Source organism: Ambystoma mexicanum, chromosome 4p (assembly GCF_040938575.1).
Source record: "Ambystoma mexicanum isolate Mex_15411 chromosome 4p, UKY_AmexF1_1, whole genome shotgun sequence".
Taxonomy (NCBI): domain Eukaryota; kingdom Metazoa; phylum Chordata; class Amphibia; order Caudata; family Ambystomatidae; genus Ambystoma; species Ambystoma mexicanum.
In genome coordinates, this window is record NC_090927.1 from 360,014,457 (window position 1) to 360,037,354 (window position 22,898).

The 22,898-nt window shown below is 47.5% G+C and overlaps 1 protein-coding gene across 2 annotated transcripts in view; it reads left to right on the top strand.

The window, feature by feature from the left end:
* Positions 1-22,898, top strand: part of WDR35 (WD repeat domain 35) — a 1,418,193-nt gene that overhangs the window by 1,320,443 nt on the left and 74,852 nt on the right. For both annotated transcript variants that reach the window (XM_069605912.1, XM_069605913.1), the window contains one exon: positions 18,220-18,376. In XM_069605912.1, coding sequence (XP_069462013.1) covers positions 18,220-18,376 — 157 coding nt within the window. The remainder of the gene's footprint in view (positions 1-18,219; positions 18,377-22,898) is intronic.

Sequence of the window (22,898 nt, forward strand, 5' to 3'; positions counted from 1 at the left end):
AGTCCAGGTAAAGTAGCCCCTAGGCTACCACACCCAAAACACTAGACCGCAGAGCTTGGTTCTTAGGAACCAAGCTATGTGGATGCCTTCATGTTGGTTGACAATACAATAAAGTAGTTCCCAAGCACATTGTTTTTCATGGTGTATGAGCCTGGCGCCATAGGCGCCAGGACTGGCCACATGAGGGCTTTTGAAGAGGATGCCAGGCTCTAGAGGCCCGAGTCCTGACTCCACCTGGCCAATGGGTTTGCCAGAGGGGGTTTTGGGCGAGGGTCGTGACAGTCACTCCTGAAGAACAGGTTTGCGGCCTCAGTCACGTGGGTGAGGTGCCTGTGCGACCTGTAGGAATGAGTGACACAAATGGGGAGATTGCGGCGCCTGCGAGAGTGACACGTCGGCAGCATGGCACTCTGGCACCCATGCCAGAGTTCGACACCTCTGGCCCACCCTCCAAGTTGGGGCCCAAGTGGCTCATATGGATTAAGAAACTGGACATGTTCTTCAGAGCGACAGGGGAGGATGATTACGATGCAAAGTTTGCTACGCTTCTGTACTCCGCAGGAACTGAGGTGCTACGCATCTATGAATCACTAAACACTCAAGTGATAACATATGCCGCCGTCAAGACTGCTCTTCGAAATCACTTCATTCCGCTTTTGAATGTGGACTTTGATAGGTTTGTGATGTGTGGGGGAAAAGCAACACAACGATGAGTCCCTGGACCAGTTCTGCGCATGACTGCGTCAACTATTGAGCACGTGCAGGTGGGACAATGAGGAGATGATGATCAGGAACCAGCTGATACAAGGATGCAGCTCCAGTAAGTTACAAAGGCAAATCCTGTGAGAACCGGGAATGACATTAGTCCAGATCCTAGACAATGGCAGGATATACGAACTAGCAGAAAGCAGGGGGGCAAAAATGGACGCTGCGGTACACCCCAGCAAAGGGGTGGAGACGTTTGCTCTAGGGAAGTCCATCACGTCAAAGTCCCGATGGAGCCAAAAGCGCCAAGATACAGCTCCCGCCCAGTGATCCCCAGCTAAGTACCAGTATTGCGGGTACGATCTACCACACGCTGAGGACTGCCCCGCGAAGTCAAGGGTATGTGGGAGGTGCAACACACCAGGCCACTATGCGAGAATGTGCCGAGCTGCAGCACTGGTGACAATACACAGGGGTCCTGCGAGGGCGACTGGCAGTAACTTCAGGAGGCCCAGGAGCATAGCCACAGTGGAACAAGATACACAGAGACTAAATATCGCTGAGGAGGAAGAAGATGATGAAGACATTTTCTTCATATCCAACATTGCCACGGGAGCCAAGAAAAGGATGCACCTGTGTAGTGGACATTAAGGGCACCCCCACACCAGTCCTCGTTGACACAGGAGCATCTGTGTGTGTTCTAGCCACAGAGCACTACAAGGCTATCCCGGGACCACCGCAGCTAGACCAGTCAAAAGCTAGAATTTACACATTCGGAGGCGACGCGCCCCTGCCAATCCAAGGAGTATTCGTTGCACCGGTTACCCACGGCCCCAATGCAATCAAAGCTAATTTTCATTTAACAGGCGTCAGTCCCCACTCTCTCCTGAGCTGCATAGCGTCAGCGGCCCTCAACATCGTCCACTTTACGCTAGCAGTATACCAGGCGGACATTGAGCAGCTCCTGAGCAGGTTTGAGAACTTATTCCAAGGGGTGGGCAAGCTTAAAGCGGCACCGGTTCGCCTACACATCGACGAGACTATAAGACCTACCGCTCTGAAGCATAGAAGGATTCCCCTCCACCTCAGACCTCAAGTGGAAAAAGAACTGAGAACTGCAAACTCTAATAGAGATGGATATCATCGAGAAAGTTGAAGGGCCCCCGCCCTGGGTATCGCCAATTGTAGTAGCGCCCAAGCCCAAGCAACCATGTGCCGTCCGCATCTGTGTGGGCATGCGGTTACCCAATGCGGAAATAAAAAAGGAGCGCCACATTACCCCACCGCTGGACGATATAGTCAGTGAATTGTAAGGGGCCAAAGTCTTTTCAAAGTTAGACCTTTACCTTACTTTACTTTATGCTTTTTACGCACCGAAAGCCCGCAGGCATCAGGGCGCGGTGAAGCGCAGTTTTGGTCCTTTTCAATTTATGTCTCTCGATAATTCGCTGCGCTAAGTTATTGGAAAAGTCTAGTTTTCAGAGCTTTCCTGAAAGTAGCGTAGTTTTCTTGTTGTCTTAGTTGCCTGGGGAGCTCATTCCAGTATTTGGATGCTTTGACGGAAAAGGATTTGCCCCTTCCTGATGCCCGTTTGACTTCTGGGATGTTTAGAGGCCAGTATCAGCAGATCTTAGGCCTCTACGGGGGGCATACCAGGAGAAGTGCTTCTTAAAGTAGGCAGGCGCCTTTCCAAAGAGGCATCGATGGACAATCGTTAGCGCTTTAAATTTGACTCTATCCTCAATTCTGAACCAGTGTAAGTCCCTCCTACTGTCTGATATATGGTCCTTTTGTTTCTTCCTTTTAATGATGCGAACGGCATCATTTTGCATGACCTGGCATTTAGCTAGCTCCCTTTTTGACGCTCCCAATAACAGTGCATTTCCGCATTCCAGGCGTGATAGCAGAATAGCTCTGGCGATGGAGGCTGCGTTGAGCTCATTAATGTATGGTCTGATAGCTCTTAGGAGACGCAGGTAGTACAGATTGTTTTTATATAAGTAACTAACCTGTGCGCTTGATCCCAAGGAAGCTTTGACCATCATTCCTAGGGTTTTTACCTTGGGCACCACTGTTATGGCTGCATCTTTAATACGGAAATTCTTATATTGGGGATCTAGCTTGGACCTAGCTTGATTCGATCCAAATATCATTAATTCTGTTTTGGTGTTGTTTAGGCACATCCAGTGCTTCTGCATCCAGGTGTCGATAATATTATAAACTTTCTCGATCTGCGCACTGTCCATAGCATCGTCTCCTGTTAACCCAAATAGTAGCTGAGTATCATCAGCGTAATTGGTAAAAATCACGCCAATTTTTTCTAACAGCGAGCAGAGGCTTCTTATATAAAGGTTAAACAAGAGGGGGGACAAACTGGCACCTTGGGGAACTCCAAACAGTATTGGGGTTGGTTCGGAGAAGTTTTCGCCCCAGTGTATTCGTGCCATCCTGTCCTTCAGGAAAGAGACCAACCAGGCCTGTGCTTTAGTTGAGCACCCTACAAGTTTATCCAATGCTGACTGTAGCAATTGGTGGTCTACTAGATTAAATGCAGCGCTGAGGTCGAGCAGCATGAGTAACCCAGTCTTCTACGGTCCGGATACCATCAGCTTGAGCTTCACCCGGAATCTAGGTACATAACGACTTTCACCACCCACGAGGGGCTATATCAATTCAAGCGACTACGTTTCGGCGTGTCCTCTGCTGCCGAGGTATTTCAGAACACGATCAGGGGTGCGCTGGCTGGCTTACGTTGAGTCCTCAACATGAGTGGCGACATTTTGGTGTTCGCGTCGTCGGAAATGGAGCATATGAAGCAGCTGGAACTGACACTGCAGAGACTGAACGAACTAGGTCTGACACTACACCGCCACAAGTGCGAGTTCTTTAGATATCACATAGAATTTTTCAGATTCATCTTTCATGCAAGGGGGATCTCGCCCGACCCAGAAAAAGTTTGCGACATTCGCAAGGCCCCTGCGCCTGAGTCGCCAGCTGAAGTGCGCAGCTCCCTTGGAATGGTGAACTACTGCGGCTGTTTCATAAAAGGACTTGCATCCCTATCGGAATCTCTCCGAGCTCTAACGAAGAGTGATGTGCCATGGACGTGGGACAAAAAGGAACAAGAAGCGTTCCAAGACATTAAAATGGCGCTGTCTGATCAGGACAGCATGGCTTACTTTGATCCCACGGTTGAGTCAGAGATGATAGTGGATGCCAGCCCAGTGGGGTTGGGTGCCGTATTGATGCAGGCGGGCACACAAGGAAGCATGCGCCCTATTGCGGACACGGGCAAGGCTCTGTCAGAGACGGAAAGAAGATATTCCCAAATCGAGAGAGAGGCACTTGCGATCTTGTGGGGCTGCCGGCACTTCCGCCTCTACATCCTTGGGAAGCCGGTGGTCTTGGTCACCGGCCACAAACCACTTATCCCCATTATGGCCGGTGCATCGTCAAAACCTCCACCACGCATTGAACGCGGGATGCTGTCTCTCATAGAATATGGGGTGAAGCTCCTGTACAGGCCCAGGACAAATAACCCCGCCAACTACCTGTCCCGCCACCCAAATAGCAAGAGGGAGCAGGGCCAAGGGGAAACCGTGGCATGTCGGGAAATCATACATAACATCGTGGAAGCGGCCATGCCCGTGGCACTGTCGTGAGAGGTCATTGCCAGGGCGTCCAACGAAGATGAAATCTTCAAAGTGATCCAGTCGGCCATCCGGAGTGGAGAGTGGAAGGAGGTTCTGAACAACAACTCAAGACAGGAGGCGAGAGCGCAACGGGATCTGCAGGCGCTCTGGAAGGTGAGGGATGAACTTTCGATCTCAGAAGAGGGCCTACTCCTACGGGGCAGACAGATGGTGATTCCCAGCGCACTGGTACCCAGAGTACTTGAGCTTGCGCATACAGGTCATCAGGGGTTGGCGAAAACAAAGGCGAGATTGAGACCATGGTGTGGTTTTCCGACCTGGAAGACCGGGTGGAGGGACACGTGCGGAGATGCTTACCGTGTCAGGCCGCAAGCCCGGCAGAAATGGCACCTCCCATCAAATCCATGGACAGAAGCGAACTCCCCTGGGGGACAGTACACACTGACTTTGGCTCAACAGGCAGAGGGATGCATTTCTTGGCCGTCGTGGACCAGTGGTCGAGGTACCCCGAAGTGGAGCTGGTAGACTCCACCGCATGCGATCACGCCATTCTGGCCCTCGAGAAAATGTTTGTGACCCATGGGTTCCTGGACATCCTGTGATCAGACAATGGGCCCCCGTTCATGGGGAGTCAGTTTGATAAATACATGGAGGAGAGGGGGATACAACACAGGAAGGTAGCACCCCTATGGCCCAGGGCGAACAGGGAAGCTGAGAGATTTATGAGAACATTGAACAAAATATTTCGGATCTCGGCGAATGGAGGGGGAGATCTGAAAAGAAACCTGTTTGAATTCTTGCAAGAATATAGAACCACTCCCCATCAGTCGACGGGAGTGTCCCCAGCTGAAGCACTGTTTGGATGCTGCCCAAGAGGACTCCTCCCAGAACTGGAGGGACGAGCACCAGGTGTGATCGACGACGCGCGGGTCCGACAAGAAAGAGTGACCAGGAATGAGAAGGAGAGTGAGAGGAGAGGTCTACAGGAAAAAGAGGTAACAGTGGGGGACATGGTGCTGGTCAAGAACCGCCAACCAGAAGGGAAACTGTCGCTCATGTACGAGCCACAACCCTGGACAGTTACTCACGTGAAAGGGTCAATGATAACAGTGGCAAACGAAAGGGGAACAGTAACCCGAAACAAATCATTTTTCAAGAAAGTGGACTCGAATCCCAAGGAAAGGTCACTGGAAGAGACTTCAGAGCCAGAAGCAAGAAGAGGCATCCCTGAGGCCGACCGGCAAGAGGAACCCACGCTGATTGATGTTGCACCGCTGCCGACCTACGCGAGTAGCAGTCGGTACCCGACGAGACAGGGGCGACAACCCCTGGTGCGATTCAAGGACTACATCATGGACTCAGAGGACTGAGGCGGTAGCACACTGACTTGCGCGACTCACGTTGAGTCTTGGTTATTTTCCATGTTGTTAATTGTTTCTGTTTAAAGAAAAGTAGGGATGTTACAGTGGAAATTGCATGTACGCATGCGTGAGCCTCGTTCCGGCTCACGCGTGTGCATTATGAATAAAGGCGTCCCGAACGGCAATTGCCACCGGGACCTCAACAGCATCAGACGTGTCCATGAGTGTTACTCAGTATGCGTGCATGTGGGTCTGGATGAGGCGGCCCGAGGCATCCACCGGCACCAACACTAAGTATGGAGGCATAAGCAGCCCGCAACATTAAGGATCACAGAGAGGTAAACCGCTTGTCAAACGGTGCAGAGGAACCGAGTGAACTGCAGACGGCTCTTGCCAGAGCCCCTGCAAATGGAAGAAAGCCTGCCATTTGGTGAGAGGTGCCAGATTATCTACTCGAAGTGAGAATCTAGCACCACGACGCTGAGCTGCTAAGAGGGGCTGTTGAATTGGGACCCCCATGCCTCTATAGACACTGCCAGTGCACCGAGCAGGGGGGTGGGCTTACTAAATCAGAACCCCGCCGGACGGGGCCACGGGCAATGCCCCTGTGGCAGGCACCACATGCAGAGGCACACGTACCCTACATGCGGCCGGAGCAGAGAGGGTACACTGGCGACGCAGACCCGAGAATCCAAGTGTCCTACAACGCGGCGGGGGGAGGTGCCCACCCACTGCGCTCCAGCTGACTGGAGTAGCCGCCACTGGGAAGCAGCTCCACATCCCACCGAGCACGGTCTGAAGGAACGCTCGATATGAGAGCAAAGTAAGTGTGGCCTGGTGCACCCAGCAGCTGAACTGAGGGGGGGGGGGCACAACAGCAGTGAACAGTGCCAGCAAGCTGGGTGCAGGTAAGCCCTGGCATATAAGCGCCCTGCCAGCTGCCACATAGACAGGTATACCCCCCCACCCGCTCCGAAGAAGGCCAGACATCCAGGCACGCCTCACACACACTCACCGCCCGGAAGCTTCCTGCAATGCCTCTGCTCATAATAAAGGCCCCCGGCCTCCGGTGACAATACGGATAGGGCCCGAAAGGCAAATGGCCCTGAAAGCATGTAGCCCCCAATACACAGCTAGGTTCGGTGGCGCCATCTCACTTCAGCCACAGGCAGTGCGGTCGGACTGTGCCCCAGAGGGGAGCTCAAATCAGAAACAGGCCTAATGGATAAAAGCCCTACACCGCCCCCCTGGCCTCCCCGAGGCAACATGGGAGACAGCCCTCTGCCTACCCCAGCGACCCAGTAGCGCCCCCTCGGGGCAGACAAGAGCAAGCTTGGGCAAACGGGGAGCATTGGAGGACCCTAAAGCAAACAGTGGGATAGCCCATAGCCAGGTGCCACGCCCATAGCCAGGTGCCACACCCAAGGCCGGAGAATGCCACTCTAAAGTAACCACAGCTCCATAGCCAGAAAGAGCCCTCTGGAAAGAGACCATCAGGGGCACAGAACGACCAGCACCAAGCGCCCTGGGGAACCAGCACCCAATTAAACGCTGCACCTACAAATGCTGCATTGTAGAAATTCCCCCCTAAATATCCCACCTCATGGGAACCGTGGCAGCCTGACAAACAACGCACAGACCCGGAACTGTCAAGCAAAGGACACAAGTGGTGGACCCGCAACCCACAAGAACACCCCGCATATCCGGGGTTAACAAACCCCTCAATCAGGACTGCGAGCCTGCAGAGCGCAACTACCAGGAGCTAAGGGGCCTCCTACTATGGTCACAGAGACCCAGACACAAGACAACTCCAACGACATACCACACCAGCTCCCAAACGACCCAGCACAACCCCACACTTCAGGTGAGATGACAGCGCAACAAGGCAGGGACCTAGCGCCAAAAAACGCCGTCCCTCCCTCTGAGGAGGGAGCACCAAGAGCCACACAGCACAGACGTCCAGAGGGGCATGCAACAGGAGACCAGGCCACGGATCTGGAGGACCCACCCAAAGTCGCCCAACACAGCCTGCCAACGAGATCCAACCGCAAACAAAACGGAGATGGACATCCACTCGCAGCTGCAGGCCATACTGGTGGAAATGCAGATAATAGGGCAGCTGACCCAAGAGACAAATACAACAGTTCTGGAAATTAAACAAGATATACAGGAAGTTCAGACCCGCCTGGCCGCCCAAGCAGAGAGAAAAACGGACAATGAACAGTGAATCAGCGCTATTGAAGACAAATGACCATGGAGACAGACCTGGATGGGGCCATTCGGTTGGTTCAAAGATTGGGGGAAAAAATAGACGATCAGGAAAATCGATCCAGACTGAACAACCTGAGGGTGGTAGGTCTCCCTGAGAATACTGAGGGACAGAATCTGGAAACATACATTTACGACTTCCTCTGCGATGTCCTGAGGATAGATAACGCTTGGGACCTCACCATCGAGAGGGTACACTGGGTGCCGATACCAAAGCCGCCACCAAACGAGTGCCCAAGGATCATTGCCATGCGCCTCCTTAATTTTCAACACAAGATGATCATGCTAAAGGCTTACAGAGCGATGTGCCCCATCTGAGTAGACGAGACCAACATACGGATATATAATGACTACTCAATGGAGGTCTCCAAACAACGCAAGAGCTTCTACCCGATCTTCGAAGCACTGAAATCCTCAGACCACAGACACTACTTGAAATTTCCAGCAACATGGTGTATTCAGCTGGACAAACAATGGCACACGTTTGACGACCCTGAAGCGACATGGCGCTTCCTCCAGCAGCGCAACATGGTCACCACCAACTGTCAAACCGGCCTCTGAGAACCAGCGACCGGACTACCACTCATCGCTTAGCCAAGAGAAGCAACAAATGTGTGGTAAGTGGCATAGAGGAAGCAGAAGAACAAAGGTTTGGGTGCCAAATCGCAGGTAAAAGCGTACAATACCAACAAATTGTGCGGGGAACCGCCCGCTCAAAAAGGTACTCCTTTATACACCAGACAGCGAGAATCGCACAAGGAACCTGTGATCCACGCATAGGACGCAAGGAACTTACCTCCATACAACCAGTGCTCTCTTGAAGCTTGGACGTTATAACAGCAAGCTCCACGCCACCAGAGGGAGACCGGCGGCCAGATGGGAGCGAATAGCTGTGAGAAGTGTCCCAAGAGTGATACGGCATTAGAGGAGGGGGGGCAGCACATGGACAAGCAGCCCGACCTCTCATGTTTGGGAATATATGCCAAGAGTTGGGTTCAGGCGGTATGTTCGGCCCACCCATCATTTAAGTTATTTTTATGTTCTAAGTTTAGTATGGGGCTCAGGATCGAGCCAGTGTGTGAAATACGCTGCAGGGACTAATCATTGGTTGTGTATCACCTCTACCTACCCCTCCACAGATACCCAACAGCATCCTCAAACCGGAGACTGCACCATGCCAGGCCAAAATAATACACAATAGCCCATATCACCTTGGTGACAGCCAATATACAAGGGCTAGGCCAACCCATTAAACGGAGGAGAATGCTAAACAGCATGAGGTACCTCCAGGCGGATATAGTATTCCTCCAGGAAACCCACCTTGGGAACACAGAATCCGAAAAACTACAGCGGGGGTGGGTGGGGACATTGGTACACTCGCCATACCATGAGAAGCAAGGCGTGTCCATCCTCATCAACAGAAGAATCCCTGTCCTGGTCCAACATGTCCAAGCAGACCAGACAGGCAGATATGTGCTCGCTCAGGGCCAACTCCACCAGCACCCTTTCACCTTGATAAATATGTATGCTCCCACCACAGACACTCCATCCTTCTTCATGAGCATATTTGCAGCGTGCGCCCAATACATGGGGAATCTCCCGATAATAGGGGTAGACCGCAACATAGCCCTCAACCCAAAACTTAGACTAACTGGGAGCCACCACAGGAAACCCAGCCACCCTGAAGAAACGAACAGCACTCTAGACACTGATGATAGACTTCCGCCTGGTAGTCATCTGGACAAGCACCCATGGGCAGAGCCGAGACTATACTTTTTACTCACACCCGCACGACAGCCACTCCCGGCTGGACTATTGGCTAGCCCCGGCCACACACTTAATCTATTCACATCATGCAAGATTCTCCCAACCACCCTCTCTGACCACACCCTGGTCCTACTATGCCTCACCCTTCCGGACACTTTTTGTAGACACCCCACGTGGCGCCTAAATCTGCACATCTTCCAATACCCGGAACCCCTAGAATTGCTTGCGGAAGACATAGACGGGTTTTGGGAATCAAACCTGGTGCATAACTAGACAGCATATATGTGTTGGAATGCTTTTAGAGCCTATATGAGGGGACAATGTGTATTGTGCTGGGCAAACATGCAAATAACCTGGGGGCAGGTGGAGGCCCAGTTAACATCAGGACTTAGAGGGGTAGAAAGGCTACACAAAGAAGCCAGAAACAAGCTATTGAGCTAGACAGGCTGAGGGCAAAGATCAGACAGATAACCGAGGAGAGGACCCAGAAATTGTACACAGGCTGGTCACAAACATATTATTCCGAAAGCAACAAGCCACTAAGGCTGATGGCTCTGGCCCTACTGCAACGACAGCCGTGCAAATCATTACCTCGATTAGGGATGCTGCAGGCAACATGGTGGTAGGGGATGATAAAATCAATGCTTGATTCGACTTATTCTATGAAGAACTTTACACAGTGTTGCATGCACAGCTCAAGACATTGAATCGTTCCTAAACTCCATAGAGATACCAAAGATCCCAGTAGACCATAGGGCTGCACTAGATGTGCGTATCACGGCAGCAGAGATTGCAAGCGCAATAGCCGCATTATCCGCTGGAAAAGCATCCAGCCCCGATGGGGGATCCCCATAGATTTCTACAAGAGCATGGGAGTGGAACTAGCATCGAGACTTGAGGAGGTATTCAATGAGGCATTAACGGAAGGCCAGCTCTCACAATCAATGCGTGCGGCAAACATAATCGTTTTCCATAAGGGCGGGCAGGATACCGAACTGTGGGGCTCCTACAGGCCTATATCTCTGATAAATGCAGATGCCAAAACACTGGCAAAATGCCTGGCGCAGCGCATAGAAATCAGTCTTCCATCGGTAATACACAAAGGCCAAACGGGATTCATCCGCAACAGACACAGAAAAAGCGTTCAACAAGGTGCAGTGGGATTTCATATTTAGGGTCCTGCCCCGATACAGTTTTCCCCCTCGCCTAGTCCAGTTGATCAAACTACTGTACACTGGCCTGACCGCCTCAACTGTGTCACTTCCCCTGCACTTGAGCTGCAGTCTGGCACACGCCAGGGATGTCCACTGTTGCCCCTGCTCTATGCCCTCTCGATAAAGCCCATAACTATCAAACTCTGAACAGACAACTGCTGGACGGGCATACACCAGGGGAGGGAGGAGAACCGCGTATCCCTCTATGCAGACGACATGCTGCTCTACGTAAGCGACGGCCCCAACGCCCTCCCGCAAATCCGGCGATACTCCAGGAGGTCGGCCCGATGGCCGGCTATAAGATAAACTGGAGGAAATCCGAGGTCATGCCCCTGCGCCAAGACATCCCCTGGGAGTTGCCCCATTCACTCTCCAAATGCACCATATTAAATACCTAGGCATAAACATAAGCGCCTCATTGGGGGACATCCAGGACCTTCACTACCCGCAGTTCATTAATAACATATGTCTAGACCTAAGGTGGGATACTCTGGCCCTCTCCCTGACAGGGAGGATGAACGCATTGAAAATGAATTCCTTCCCCAAATTGATCTATATCACCATGATGATACCAGTCAGCCCGTCCCCTAAATCAATGACAGACCTAGACAAAGCAATCGCTAAGTTCATATGGAAGGGGAAGAAAGCGCAAATCCGCCTCCCAGTTCTACAGGCATACAAAGCAAATGGTGGCCTAGCTGTACCATCACTAAGAGCCTACCACCAAGCGGCCCAAATCTGCTGGCTGAAACGCTGGTTAGGCGAAACAGACGACTCCATCTGGAGAGCAATGTTGAAGGCCCTGCTGAAGCTGCTGTCCTCAATCGAAATCCTGGCCATACCCCCATTTTTTTGCCCTCAGGTAGACGGGATTAAACTGTCTTTTCAATGTTAATGCAATGTAAATGTATTCAATGGGCTAATTTTGCTCCTTGTTTGTTTTTATTTCCTCACCACCAGCATACCCAGCTGTGAAAAACAGTATCAAGATCACATGTTTTTAGTGTTCTTAGAAATTATGTCAAGGTCGAAGTGACAAATAATACTTTGTTCCTTCTGAAGAAAGTTCTGTACCAAGTCTGTAGAACTGAAACATGTCGAGGAAAAAAGACTAGTAATAATTTGTACTAGTTATATGTGTGTATTTTCTATTTTTTTCTATTTACTTGAAACCCGGCGAGCGATTATTGTCTCACCTGTTATATGTTAATGTGAACTTAAAGGTGAATTAAACCGAAGTCAAGTTGACATCAGTGTTGATCTATGGTAAATGAAGACTGTAAAATCAGTGATTGTCACCTGCACTTTGTCCTTGGTGTTGTTTTTAAATTTATAAATAATTGTTTTGATTTTTTAGATGATTTCTATGAGACTGAATAAAATTTGATATATTTTGTGTAGTACCGTAGAGGAGTGTGGGTTTTCCTGGTGAGGGGGATTGTACTTTGCAGCTCTCTATATTTTGAATATAGCAGATAATACATTTACATAGCAGATACAGTGGAAAGGTCGGTTTGGCTATTGGCCAGTTGGTTGGTAGGCTCACCTATGGCTCGTTTTCTTTGAGCCAATTGATGCAGTTTGAGCTTAAGTGTGGGTATGTTTGGTCAAGTCTAAAGGTCGGCGGGAGGGAGTTCCACAATTGAGCAGCTTTGACCGGGAAGCTGTTCCCTCCAATTGTAGTCATTTTGAAAGGGGGAACTGCGAGGCAGTTCGTATAGGCAGTTCTCATGGGTCTTGGTATTTCTGTGTTTTTGTTGTATCTGTGTGACATTTAATGGATGGTTTTGCACGTGAATAAACATATTGATTGATTGCTTTTCATTTGTAAGGAAGCCACCTAGGCTTTGCCCCACACATTCTGTCAGCATTACCACTTGGATACCAGTTGTAGGGCGGATGATAGCTTTGGTCAAGCAGTACTCAACGTCAGGTCACACATCTTCTAGGGTGGTACACATGGTGGGTGTTTGCTTTATTCATTAGCATTTCTAGTGATGTTTTCTTGCTGCCAGGCCTCTTTCTTGAGGTTGCTGAGTGTTGCTGGTATAGGCCTTAACCGGTTCCATTCTGGATAATATTTAAGCACTGTCTAGAGAACATGGTGGAAAAGTTTCTGATTGCTGATTGGGTGGAGTCTGAGCTCAGAGGCATAATGCAGCATTCTAAACTGCCTTTCATTAGTAAAAGTCAAGCACAAAGTTCCTGTTTTCAGGCAGTTCCAATTTCTAGGCTCAGGCCTACCACTTATGAGAAAAAATACAGTGACCGGAGTTAAGGAAGTTTGGTGTGAGAGCCTTTGTGGGACATTGCTGATACTCTGGTGGGAGCACAGCATAAATGCAACAGGAGTGTTTGTGTGTCATTTACTTTCTTATTGCTTTGAATTGTCAAAAAACAAATCAGTTTGATACCGCTGTTCACAAAAGAAAGAGGAAATCAGAAGTACCAATTTACCTCACTCTGCTGTGAAAGTATAGTGCAGCCAGCGTTTTCTTTCATGTCTGCCTCTCTGCATTCTTTCTTTAGTAATTAGATGCCACTAGGTACTTGGTTAGAATTAAATAGGGACAGTTAGATAATTTGAGTTATTTATTAAACTAGAAATAATAAGCAAACCCATGGAGCACAGGCCAAATCAAAAGAAAGATTATCTCAAGTTGCAAGTCAAGTAACTCGGGCATTAAAGACTCACACAAATTGGATTCACTAGAACTTAAAATAATTAAGAGTCTGGCCAGAGGGTAAATTGTTCCAGGATTATAATTACTTATCCTCCTCTTCGCGCTTAGCAGAAGAGCACAGGTAATGGATATTATTGAGGGAAGCGCGGGAGACTGGGTGTTGTCTGAGGTGGTGTAGGCTTACCTGGTTCTTCTTTCTCGCCCCTACAGATTTCCACAAGTATAGGAATCTTGAAATTGTTGTTTATTTTCCCCACTTCCGCCTTCCCCCCGGGGGCTGCCAAGCTCAGCTGTTAAATTAATAGGTTGAAAATGTGACACTCTGTGGTGTTAAGCAGCTCCTGTGGATTGGTCAAGAGAGGAGCTGACACTCAAGAATATCTTTGCTTGAGGTCTCATTAATAGTTTTCTCTGCTGCATCTGCATTGCTATTTTCTACAGGGCCGGAGGGTAGTTTTCAATCCCCTGTAACTTTGGAGGAAAGGGGAAGTAATTCATGAATATTTAAACGTTAATCATGGCAGTTAGTAGTGCACTTTAGTACACAGTCCACTTTTCTCCATTCCCAACCTCCATGTAATAAATTGCCATTTGTTAACATACTAATAAAAAGGACTGACGTTTGAAATGGAGAACTTGCACAAGGGGGTTTACTAGTGGCGGCTTGGCTGAGGTCATACATACGTTATGCAATATCTTCTTTTTTGAGTTGTGCCAGTGGTCATTGTGCTTCTGTCCTGGCCCCTTTCCGGGGACAACATCCTAGAAGTTTGGAGGATATGGGACTATGAACTAGTAGGACAGCAATCACTGTGGTAACTTCTGCATTATGTGTTATACTATCTTCCACATGCCTTCCCCCTATGCAAATCTTAACTATGACATTGTCATAGTTTTTGGGACGTATTCCTTTCCTCTAGCCTTTGTTAAGCAGAGACAATTGGGTTGGACAGAGATAAAGGTTGTGAGCCGCTCCCTAAATTTAGTCACAATGTTGCATCTTGTATAAGTGGAGCCATTGAAGGAGAAGCATGATCTGGTGTCTATATTTGGCTTTTTTAGATTGTCTGCACCAGGATCTAATTCAAGGAGTGAGAAATATGATGGAGTAAAATTGTATCCATTAGAATGGCTATTAACAACGCAGAGCAACTTGTTCTTCAGCATTCAGTTATCTGCCACATCTGCTCATCATTTCTAAACAGTTTGCCAGCATTTGTGGAATCATGAGACAAACATGTTGCCACAGTAGCTTTCCTATTGCCAATGTACAAGACTTTGGTGGCACTAGAATCCATCTTTAATGTGGTGTGGACCTTATCTAGGCACATCTACATGTCTCTAGATAAGGAAGCAAGGTTCCTCATCTTTCATCTTCAGGTGCTAAGAGCTGTTTATTTATTCCTATTAAGTTAATTTAATTTGTAAAGCACAAAACTCCATTGTTGTGAGTCCAGGCGCTGAGCGAGGGGATGGTGTAGGCTGAACATCCTGGTTTGGATTTGCATCTGTACGGTGGATGGTTTCCTATCAAGGGATCTTCACTACAAACCAAATGCTCTCCATGTACATAGGAAAACACTAATTCAGGCCCCACCCCTTTAACAATCCGCTCCAGAGAAGCCCTCTTAATACCTTGCAGGTGCCGTTAGCAATCAGTTCAATTTTCTGGCTCTACAGAGAGGGCCTCCTAAACACCACTGTTGGGTATTTGTTGGGCTCTGACGGATGCCAGATTTCCGGGACCTGGCAGTTGTTTATCTAGCTCTTCTGTGATCGCATTTGTTATGTTATATGTTATTTTATGTTAATTTTATTTAGACAGTACACCAAGAATGTGTCTTCAAGTGCTGAATGGCTGAGTGAGGTAGTCTCATTGGACGTGTCGGTCTTGGATTTGTATCTTGACAGTAGATGGTTATCAATAATATGCAGATTGTGCGGTAGTGAGTATCAAATACTATCTGTTGGCACTGAGAATGCTTTGCCCGATCCAGTTAAGCAGGGAAGGGGGAAGGTAGAGTATACTGTGAATGGATGAACACTGTGATCTGGGCTGGAGTTAGTGGTTGAGGCTAGAAGGGTTGAGACTGCTATGACGGAATGCATTTGAAAGAACTTCAAGCAGTGCAAAAGGCCCCCTAGATAATCCATTGTTTAAATGGGAAGTCTTTGCAGCGTACAAAAGAAATATGTTGGAGTAATCCTGGTATTGGGTGTTTGCCAAAAGGCATTCAGTTGCATTTTCAAGGTATTGATGTCACTTACTTTATATGGGGAATTGGGTATGCCCAAATATGAACCTTCAGCATAGCTAAGCATTGATTGCACAAGGCTGTGACCACCCGAGGTCTGTGATTGTGGTCTATGTAACGAAAAAAGACGCTTGATGGACCTGAGATACAAGGTAAAATAGGGCATGGTGTCATTTTTTACATTTTGTCTAAGATTAGATTAGAGTAATAAAAGTAAACTACTATGAATAAATACACCCATCCTTCCCTTTTTTCATCTTCTATAGGGGTTGGTTGAAGGGAAAAATGTCTGTCCTTGCACTCCCCTTAAATCCTCTATTCAATTTGAAGACCAAGTTCTGAGTAGGTGCCCACGTGTTCAGAAATTCAGATTTCATGTTGGATGGGCTCATTCTCAATCTCACATGGTTAGGTGTGCACTGGCACTAGAGGGTATTGTTGGCACATTATAGTTTTATAATAAAAAAAGCCAGAACTATATTCTGTGCAAATTAAGTTTTCAGCATTTTTGATGTTACGCCAGATCAATTAATCATTGGTATAGCACATGGATCCAATACATAAGAATAATTCATTAGATCTTCCCTTAAAATCTGAATGTTAGTTATGTTTAGTGCCCTGTGAAGAGAGTCCTGAAAATTAGCATTTATACTGAAGCATTGTCATTATTTGTTTTTTTTTTAATGTGGAGCGATTGTTATGATAAAATCAGATTTTTGAATAGGATATACAAGACATTTTCATTATGTTTTGGCTCAAATCCTTTCCCATAGGTTAATGTAGATGTAAATATATGTAAATGAAATCGATTTATAGCAATAAAAAGGTTTGTAATTAATTTATAGATGTGCTGCAAGAATCCCCTGAATGTTTTGTAAGTGCATTATGAAGTGAAAGAAGTCAGCCTTGACTGACCCCATGGGCTACCTGAGGAAGAGCGGAAGGGAGGGATTGAGGGAGAGAGCAAGAGAGAGGATTGAGAGATGCATATATGCCCACATTCCTTATTTGTAATGTCTGTGATGGGAAACGGACAAGGGCAGCAGGACAAAATGATGTTTTGGTGTCAAGGGATTTCCTTTTTTTGCTGGAGTGTCTCTGAAGAGGTTCTTACCCATCTATGTGTTATAAACGAGCAGGCAATATGAGAAGGGATTTGGGAATGAGCAGACAGGTAAATATTACATTTGCAACAGGTGTTGGTATTAGTAAAGTAGAATCCAAAAGTGCATGTTTGTTAGGAAAGCGGTAAAGGGTAAAGGACAAACTGACAGAGCCTCAGGGGGCCCAGCATTTTTACCAATGATGGGTCTGAACAGCATGGCTTCATGGAACCACATTGCTGTCTTTCCAAGATGAGAGGTAACCCCTCCCAATGTGAAGTAAATCATGCCAGTGTCACAAAGCCTTTTGAACAGAATGCAATTGTTGGTGGCATGGAATGCTGCCAACAGGTCATGTAGAACTAGATTGTCCAGGACGGCAATCATTACAGACTTCACACCTTACGTCGTCCAAACCCTGCATGAAATTAATCTAGAAGGGAGCTTTCTTCTATGTATACAGAGTGTTGCCCAACACTACATTCTCTATAGTTGATGAACACAGTTATGCTTGTCCTTAAGAGAAAACCCACATCCTTACAACATGGGAGAATGCTTTCCACCTATGCAAGGAGACAATAATTTTCTGATCCTGGGCTATCCCCAAACTCATCTCAGTCACGGCTGCTCACTTAGCTGGTAATGAGGTTATGAATGTGGACTTTGAGACATAAATGCGGATAGTGTCCTTTGGGTATTAGTATGCAGGAAGAGATTCTTTGTTGGAAATTACCTGGTGAAAGTGGGTGTGCAGTCAGCACCCTTTGAATTCTCAACCTCCAAAGATGCCCCACAATGCTATGTGTAATGTCGGGTTTATAGACATACTCCTGTCTAATTTTGGATGTCCCAACATGGCCATCTGGGATTTAAATATTAAAGAGCATATAACCCATAAGCAACAACAATGCTATTGAAAGCGAGTAACACACAGTAAGGACTTCCTATTGGTGAGATGTCATTGCTCATTTAGACTTGCTGGTTTTTCCCCTGCCTGTGGGACAATTGAACATCAACTTATTGGAAATATCCGGTAGCAAAAATCATAAACGGACCATATGCTGGTAAGAAATTAAGTCAGAGCTCACTCTTTACATGATCGCAGCATTTCATATAAGTATTTTGATTTGTGTGGTTTGTCTCTGAATTTATTTCACTCCCTACCCCAAAACTAGAGATGTTGTAACTCATCAGAATGTTTTCCTTTAGGCCACATCTGCACTAGCTGGTTTACTAGAAGAGGATGCCCTTTCTCCAAATAACAGAATGATAGACAACGCCTGGCGTGGAGCTGAAGCCTACCATTTCTTCCTTCTTGCACAGCGACAGCTCTATGAAGGATATGTGGATGCAGCTATGAGGACAAGTAAGATGTGTTTAAATAATGCCTATTGTATAGAAATCCAAACTCCTCCCCAAACAATCTAATGGGCAACCCCAAGCCGCAATGGTAGAGACAGGAGTCAGGGTTTTTTAAAGAGTTTAACCCAAACAGCCTCATACAGAAAGTCAGTAGATCCATTTAGTCTGTTACATTGACAATTAACCTCCTAACAGAGCATCTGACATTGTAGGGAATGGTTTTACAGTATTATTCAAGACCTGTACAATTCCGCTTGGCCTACTTACATGACACAGACCACTGCCTGCAGCGGATCATTTCCATTAAACATAAGACCTAATCCATGGTCTAGCACCCATGTGATATCTGTTCTGGTTGTCAGGCAAAATACACTCTTTAGTGATGCGCATCAATGGGCGTACCTGTGCCTGATACAAAGTCTAACCTCATACTCCCATGGCCTAATGGGCTGTGGCTACCGCATCAGATATGACAGTGTTTTTTGTATTTTTTGTATTTTGTATTTATTGTGTTTATAAAGCGCTTTAATCCAAAGCGCTGTACATTATAACAACAAGATACATGGAAGGTTATAACAGTAGAAGCAATTTATAAAACATGAATCAAGCCAATAAAACAGTAAGTAGAGCAGTTAACCTGTGAGGGTAAGTGAGGGAAGGAGGGGGTGAGGAAGGGAAAGGAGGAGGGGAAAAAAAGGGTATTAGGGCGAAAATGTAAGGAGGGGGAGGTAAGAGGGAAAGGAATGGGTAGGGAGAGGAGAGTAGGGGAAGAAGTGAGGGAAGGGAGAGAAGAATGAGAGGGGAGTATAGGATATCAGGGTGGGGAATGGAGGAGGAGAGATTTCAAGGAAGCACGCAAGGAGGAAAAGGTGGGGATGGAGCGGATAGAGAGAGGTAGGGATTTCAGTGCAGGGGGGCTAAGAGCTGAAAAGAGTGGAAACGGGAGGAGGCACATGGGGAAGGTGGGACGGTGAGAAGGAAGAGATCGGCAGAACAAAGGGAGCGGGAAGGGGTGTAGAAAGAGAGGAGAGAGGTAAGGGGGAGCGAGGTCATGGAGAGATTTAAAGACGGGACAGAGGAAATGAAATTTAAGTTGGTCTTGAAAGGGAAGCCAACCAAGGAAAGAAAGCGAAGAGGAAATGGAGTTGTGAGGAGCAAGGGACAATAGGGTACGGACGGCTGAGTGGTAGAGAGATTTGGGAGGAGCAAGATGAGATGCAGGGAGTCCAAAGAGTATAGATGAGCAATAGAAGAGGCAAGAGAAGATGAGAGAGGAGATTAAAAGTTTAGTGGCATGGAAGGTGAGAGAGGAGCGGACTTTGCGAATGTTGAAAAGGTGGATGCGACAGGCACGAGAGGTAAGAGAAATGTGGTGGGAAAAGGAAAGGGAGGAGTCAAAGTAAATAACTAGGTTGCAAGCGTGGGCAGATATGGGGACACTAGAGGGGGGAGTGAATAAGAGGTGGAGGAGAGGGAGGGGGGAAGAGTGTTGGATGGGAAAAATAAGACTTCAGCCTTATCAGTGTTGAGGGAAAGAAAGCGGGATGACATCCAGTTTTTTATGGCAGTGAGACAGGAAGAGAGTTTAAGGTGGAGGTCAGGAGAGAAGGAAGAGAAGGAGAGGAAGAGTTGGTTGTCATCAGCATAAAAATGGTGAGAAATACCGAAGGAAGAGATGATGGGGGCAAGGAGAGAGGTGTAAAGAGAGAATAGGAAAGGGCCGAGAACTGAACCTTGGGGCATGGCTCGCGTACATATATGACTCATCCGAATCAGAAATGAAACAATGTCACCTTAGACAGTTCCCGCTTTTGTGCTGTAAGCGCAACCTTGTTACATGGTGCAACAAGGTTGCGCTTACAGCACAAAAGGGGGAAACTTACATGTTTTATCTTAATTTCTTCGGTGCCAACTCCTGAATCTCATCATACTTTTTTTTCCCTAATCGGAAATAATTTCTTTCATTAATGTATTATGGTGTTGCTTTGTTCAAATGTGTCTATAAAAATATTTCATCACAAGTGTTAGAGTTGCATTCTTTTTCACACTTCGTCTTTTACAGAATGATTTTCTTCACCATCACTTTTAGATTAAAAAAGGGTCCATTATATACTATCAGTACACATAGGTAGCATCCCTTCATTATGAATGTGCAAAGAGGTTGCAAGGTTCTTGTGACAGCTCCACCACCAACAGTATGGGAAGGTGAAAACAGTAACCACTATAACTAAAATCCGTATTATCCACTTATATGAATCAGCTATTATTAGCATCTTAGATACATGGCATGCTACATTAAACCTGGTACAGAGGGTGACTTCGATGTGCTCATTCAGACATTCCTTTCATGATTAGATATGGCTTGTAACACAAACTGTTCATTTTTATATTTAATTGTCTCCTTACTTCAGGTAAAAGTTACCAAAACTTGCTCAATCAATAGAGGTCAATAGTAGACCAACTAAATTTGACTTCATTTCTAAAATGCATGTCATGCTTTTACATGACAAGTCATGTTGTTGTGTCTTAGTTATCAATGTGAAACTTTCATTGAGTTCCAACTTTCCTTTGGATATATGCAGTTGTGGTTTAAGAGAAACATTTGAGTTCCATTTGTTATCACCTTCTTCCCAGCAGATTCAACTTTTCACAGTAGTATGTGACGTGACGCCCTTTTCTCCATACATTGAAGATTTTGGGGATCTTTCGGCCACAGTGTCCAGTCATTTCTTATCCTGATACACAAGTATGGCTTCATCTCAGGAGCGCTCACTAAAGATCCATTTACTCTTCTTGGGACTTGTTTTTCCCACACGTCTTGTTGGACCAGCCAGTCCATTTTTTCAGCTTTCCCAGGTACCTTATTTTATCTGATAGGTTGGAGCTCACGTCCCTAGTACAGGCCTATACGTGTTGAAGGAGCACCTTTTCCAGTTTAGGTTGCAGTACCAGCTGGAAAATATCCATGCATTCCTCCATAGCCACAATGTTGCTGGGACTCAGTATTCTTAGTTCTACACCACCGACTGGGACTGGTGTTTGATGTTATTACGGCTCAATCTCAGTTGGCCATTCAGTTATTCTTACACTTCTCTGCAAGCGATGTTCCTTTGGATCATTTGGCCTGCAATTGTGATGTTGAATATAAGATTTGTTGGCATGCTTTCTGTGATTCTGATCAAGTCTCTGATAACATGTACATCAACACTTGCATCTACATTGGCCAGTTGCAACCCCACTATTGGTCCAATTCTCCTAATCTCTCTTGATGAACACTTCCCCTATAAATATTCCAGGCTCAAGCCACTGAGTTGACCCATCCCAGATTCTCCCTTTCAGACTTCTTTGCACTCTTTTCAACGTTATTATGTGCTTATACTGCATCAATCTTATCTTCAAATGGAATGTATCCTCCAACGTATTCCACATCTTTGACATGTAATGTCCACAGCTGTGCACTTTGGAAACTTTTTCACCAGAGGGCGTCCGACGTCGATGATGTCGGGTCGATGTCCCTCGAAGGCCTCCGTCGAGGGCGACTTCACCGGATGTTATAAATAGGACGCACGGCGCCTGTAGCCTCAGTTCTGTTTTTTCCACAAACGTGTTGCTTGAAACTCGGCGCACCTCGTGGGCATCGTTAAGATGTCTTTTTCTTCGACCCCTCCGACTCCGCGGTCTGGCTTCAAGACCTGCTGGGACTGCAAGTCGAAAATGTCGATCTCCGACCCGCATCGCATTTGTTTGTGGTGCTTGGGTGAGAGTCACCACACTGACGACTGTTCAAAATGCCAGTCGCGAACTGCTAAGGCCTTGCGGGAGTGGAAGGGGAAGCTCCAGGTAGGTAGGGGTTCTAAGCCCAGTAAGTCCCGTAAATCCAAGTCAAAATCCAAAGGGGTGTCCACTGACGACTCGAGGGGCGACTCTGTGTCGGGAGGACGCCCGGGGTTCTCGGTCCTGGAGTGGTTCCTGCCATTCTTCTTCCTCGTCGTGGCATTCGTGGAAGCGCCATCACCGGTCGCCTTCCCCGTCCTCCTCAGAGGATGGAGCCGCGAGGAGAGTGACATGCCCTACAAAGGAGCAAATGTTAGCTAACGAAGCTGGCCTGGATCGGTCTCGTACCATGGCTTGCACGCCTTCGGGCTCGGGTCCGCGACGCAACTCGCATCGGGATCCTTTGAGGTCCTGTTTGGGCAAGGTTTCGGAGTGTTGCAAGAGACGTGCTTCTAGGTCTCGGTCCTCGTCCCCAGCGAGACCGCTGCAACCTGCTAAGAGCTCGAAACTGACGTCGACTCCATCAGCACCGAGTCTGTCCGACTCGGACGTCGACACTTTGCTGTCTTATCAGCCCACGGCGCCGTTGGCACCAGTGTCGGCGCCGAAGCCTTCGGCGCTCATGACGCAGAGGTTGTCGACGCTCTCCGCGTCAAAGCCTTCGGCACCCGCGACACCTTCGGGGATTTTTGCCCGAAATTTGCCATTGGTGTACCCCAATGTAGTGGATCCTGCTAGGAAGGCTACTGCAA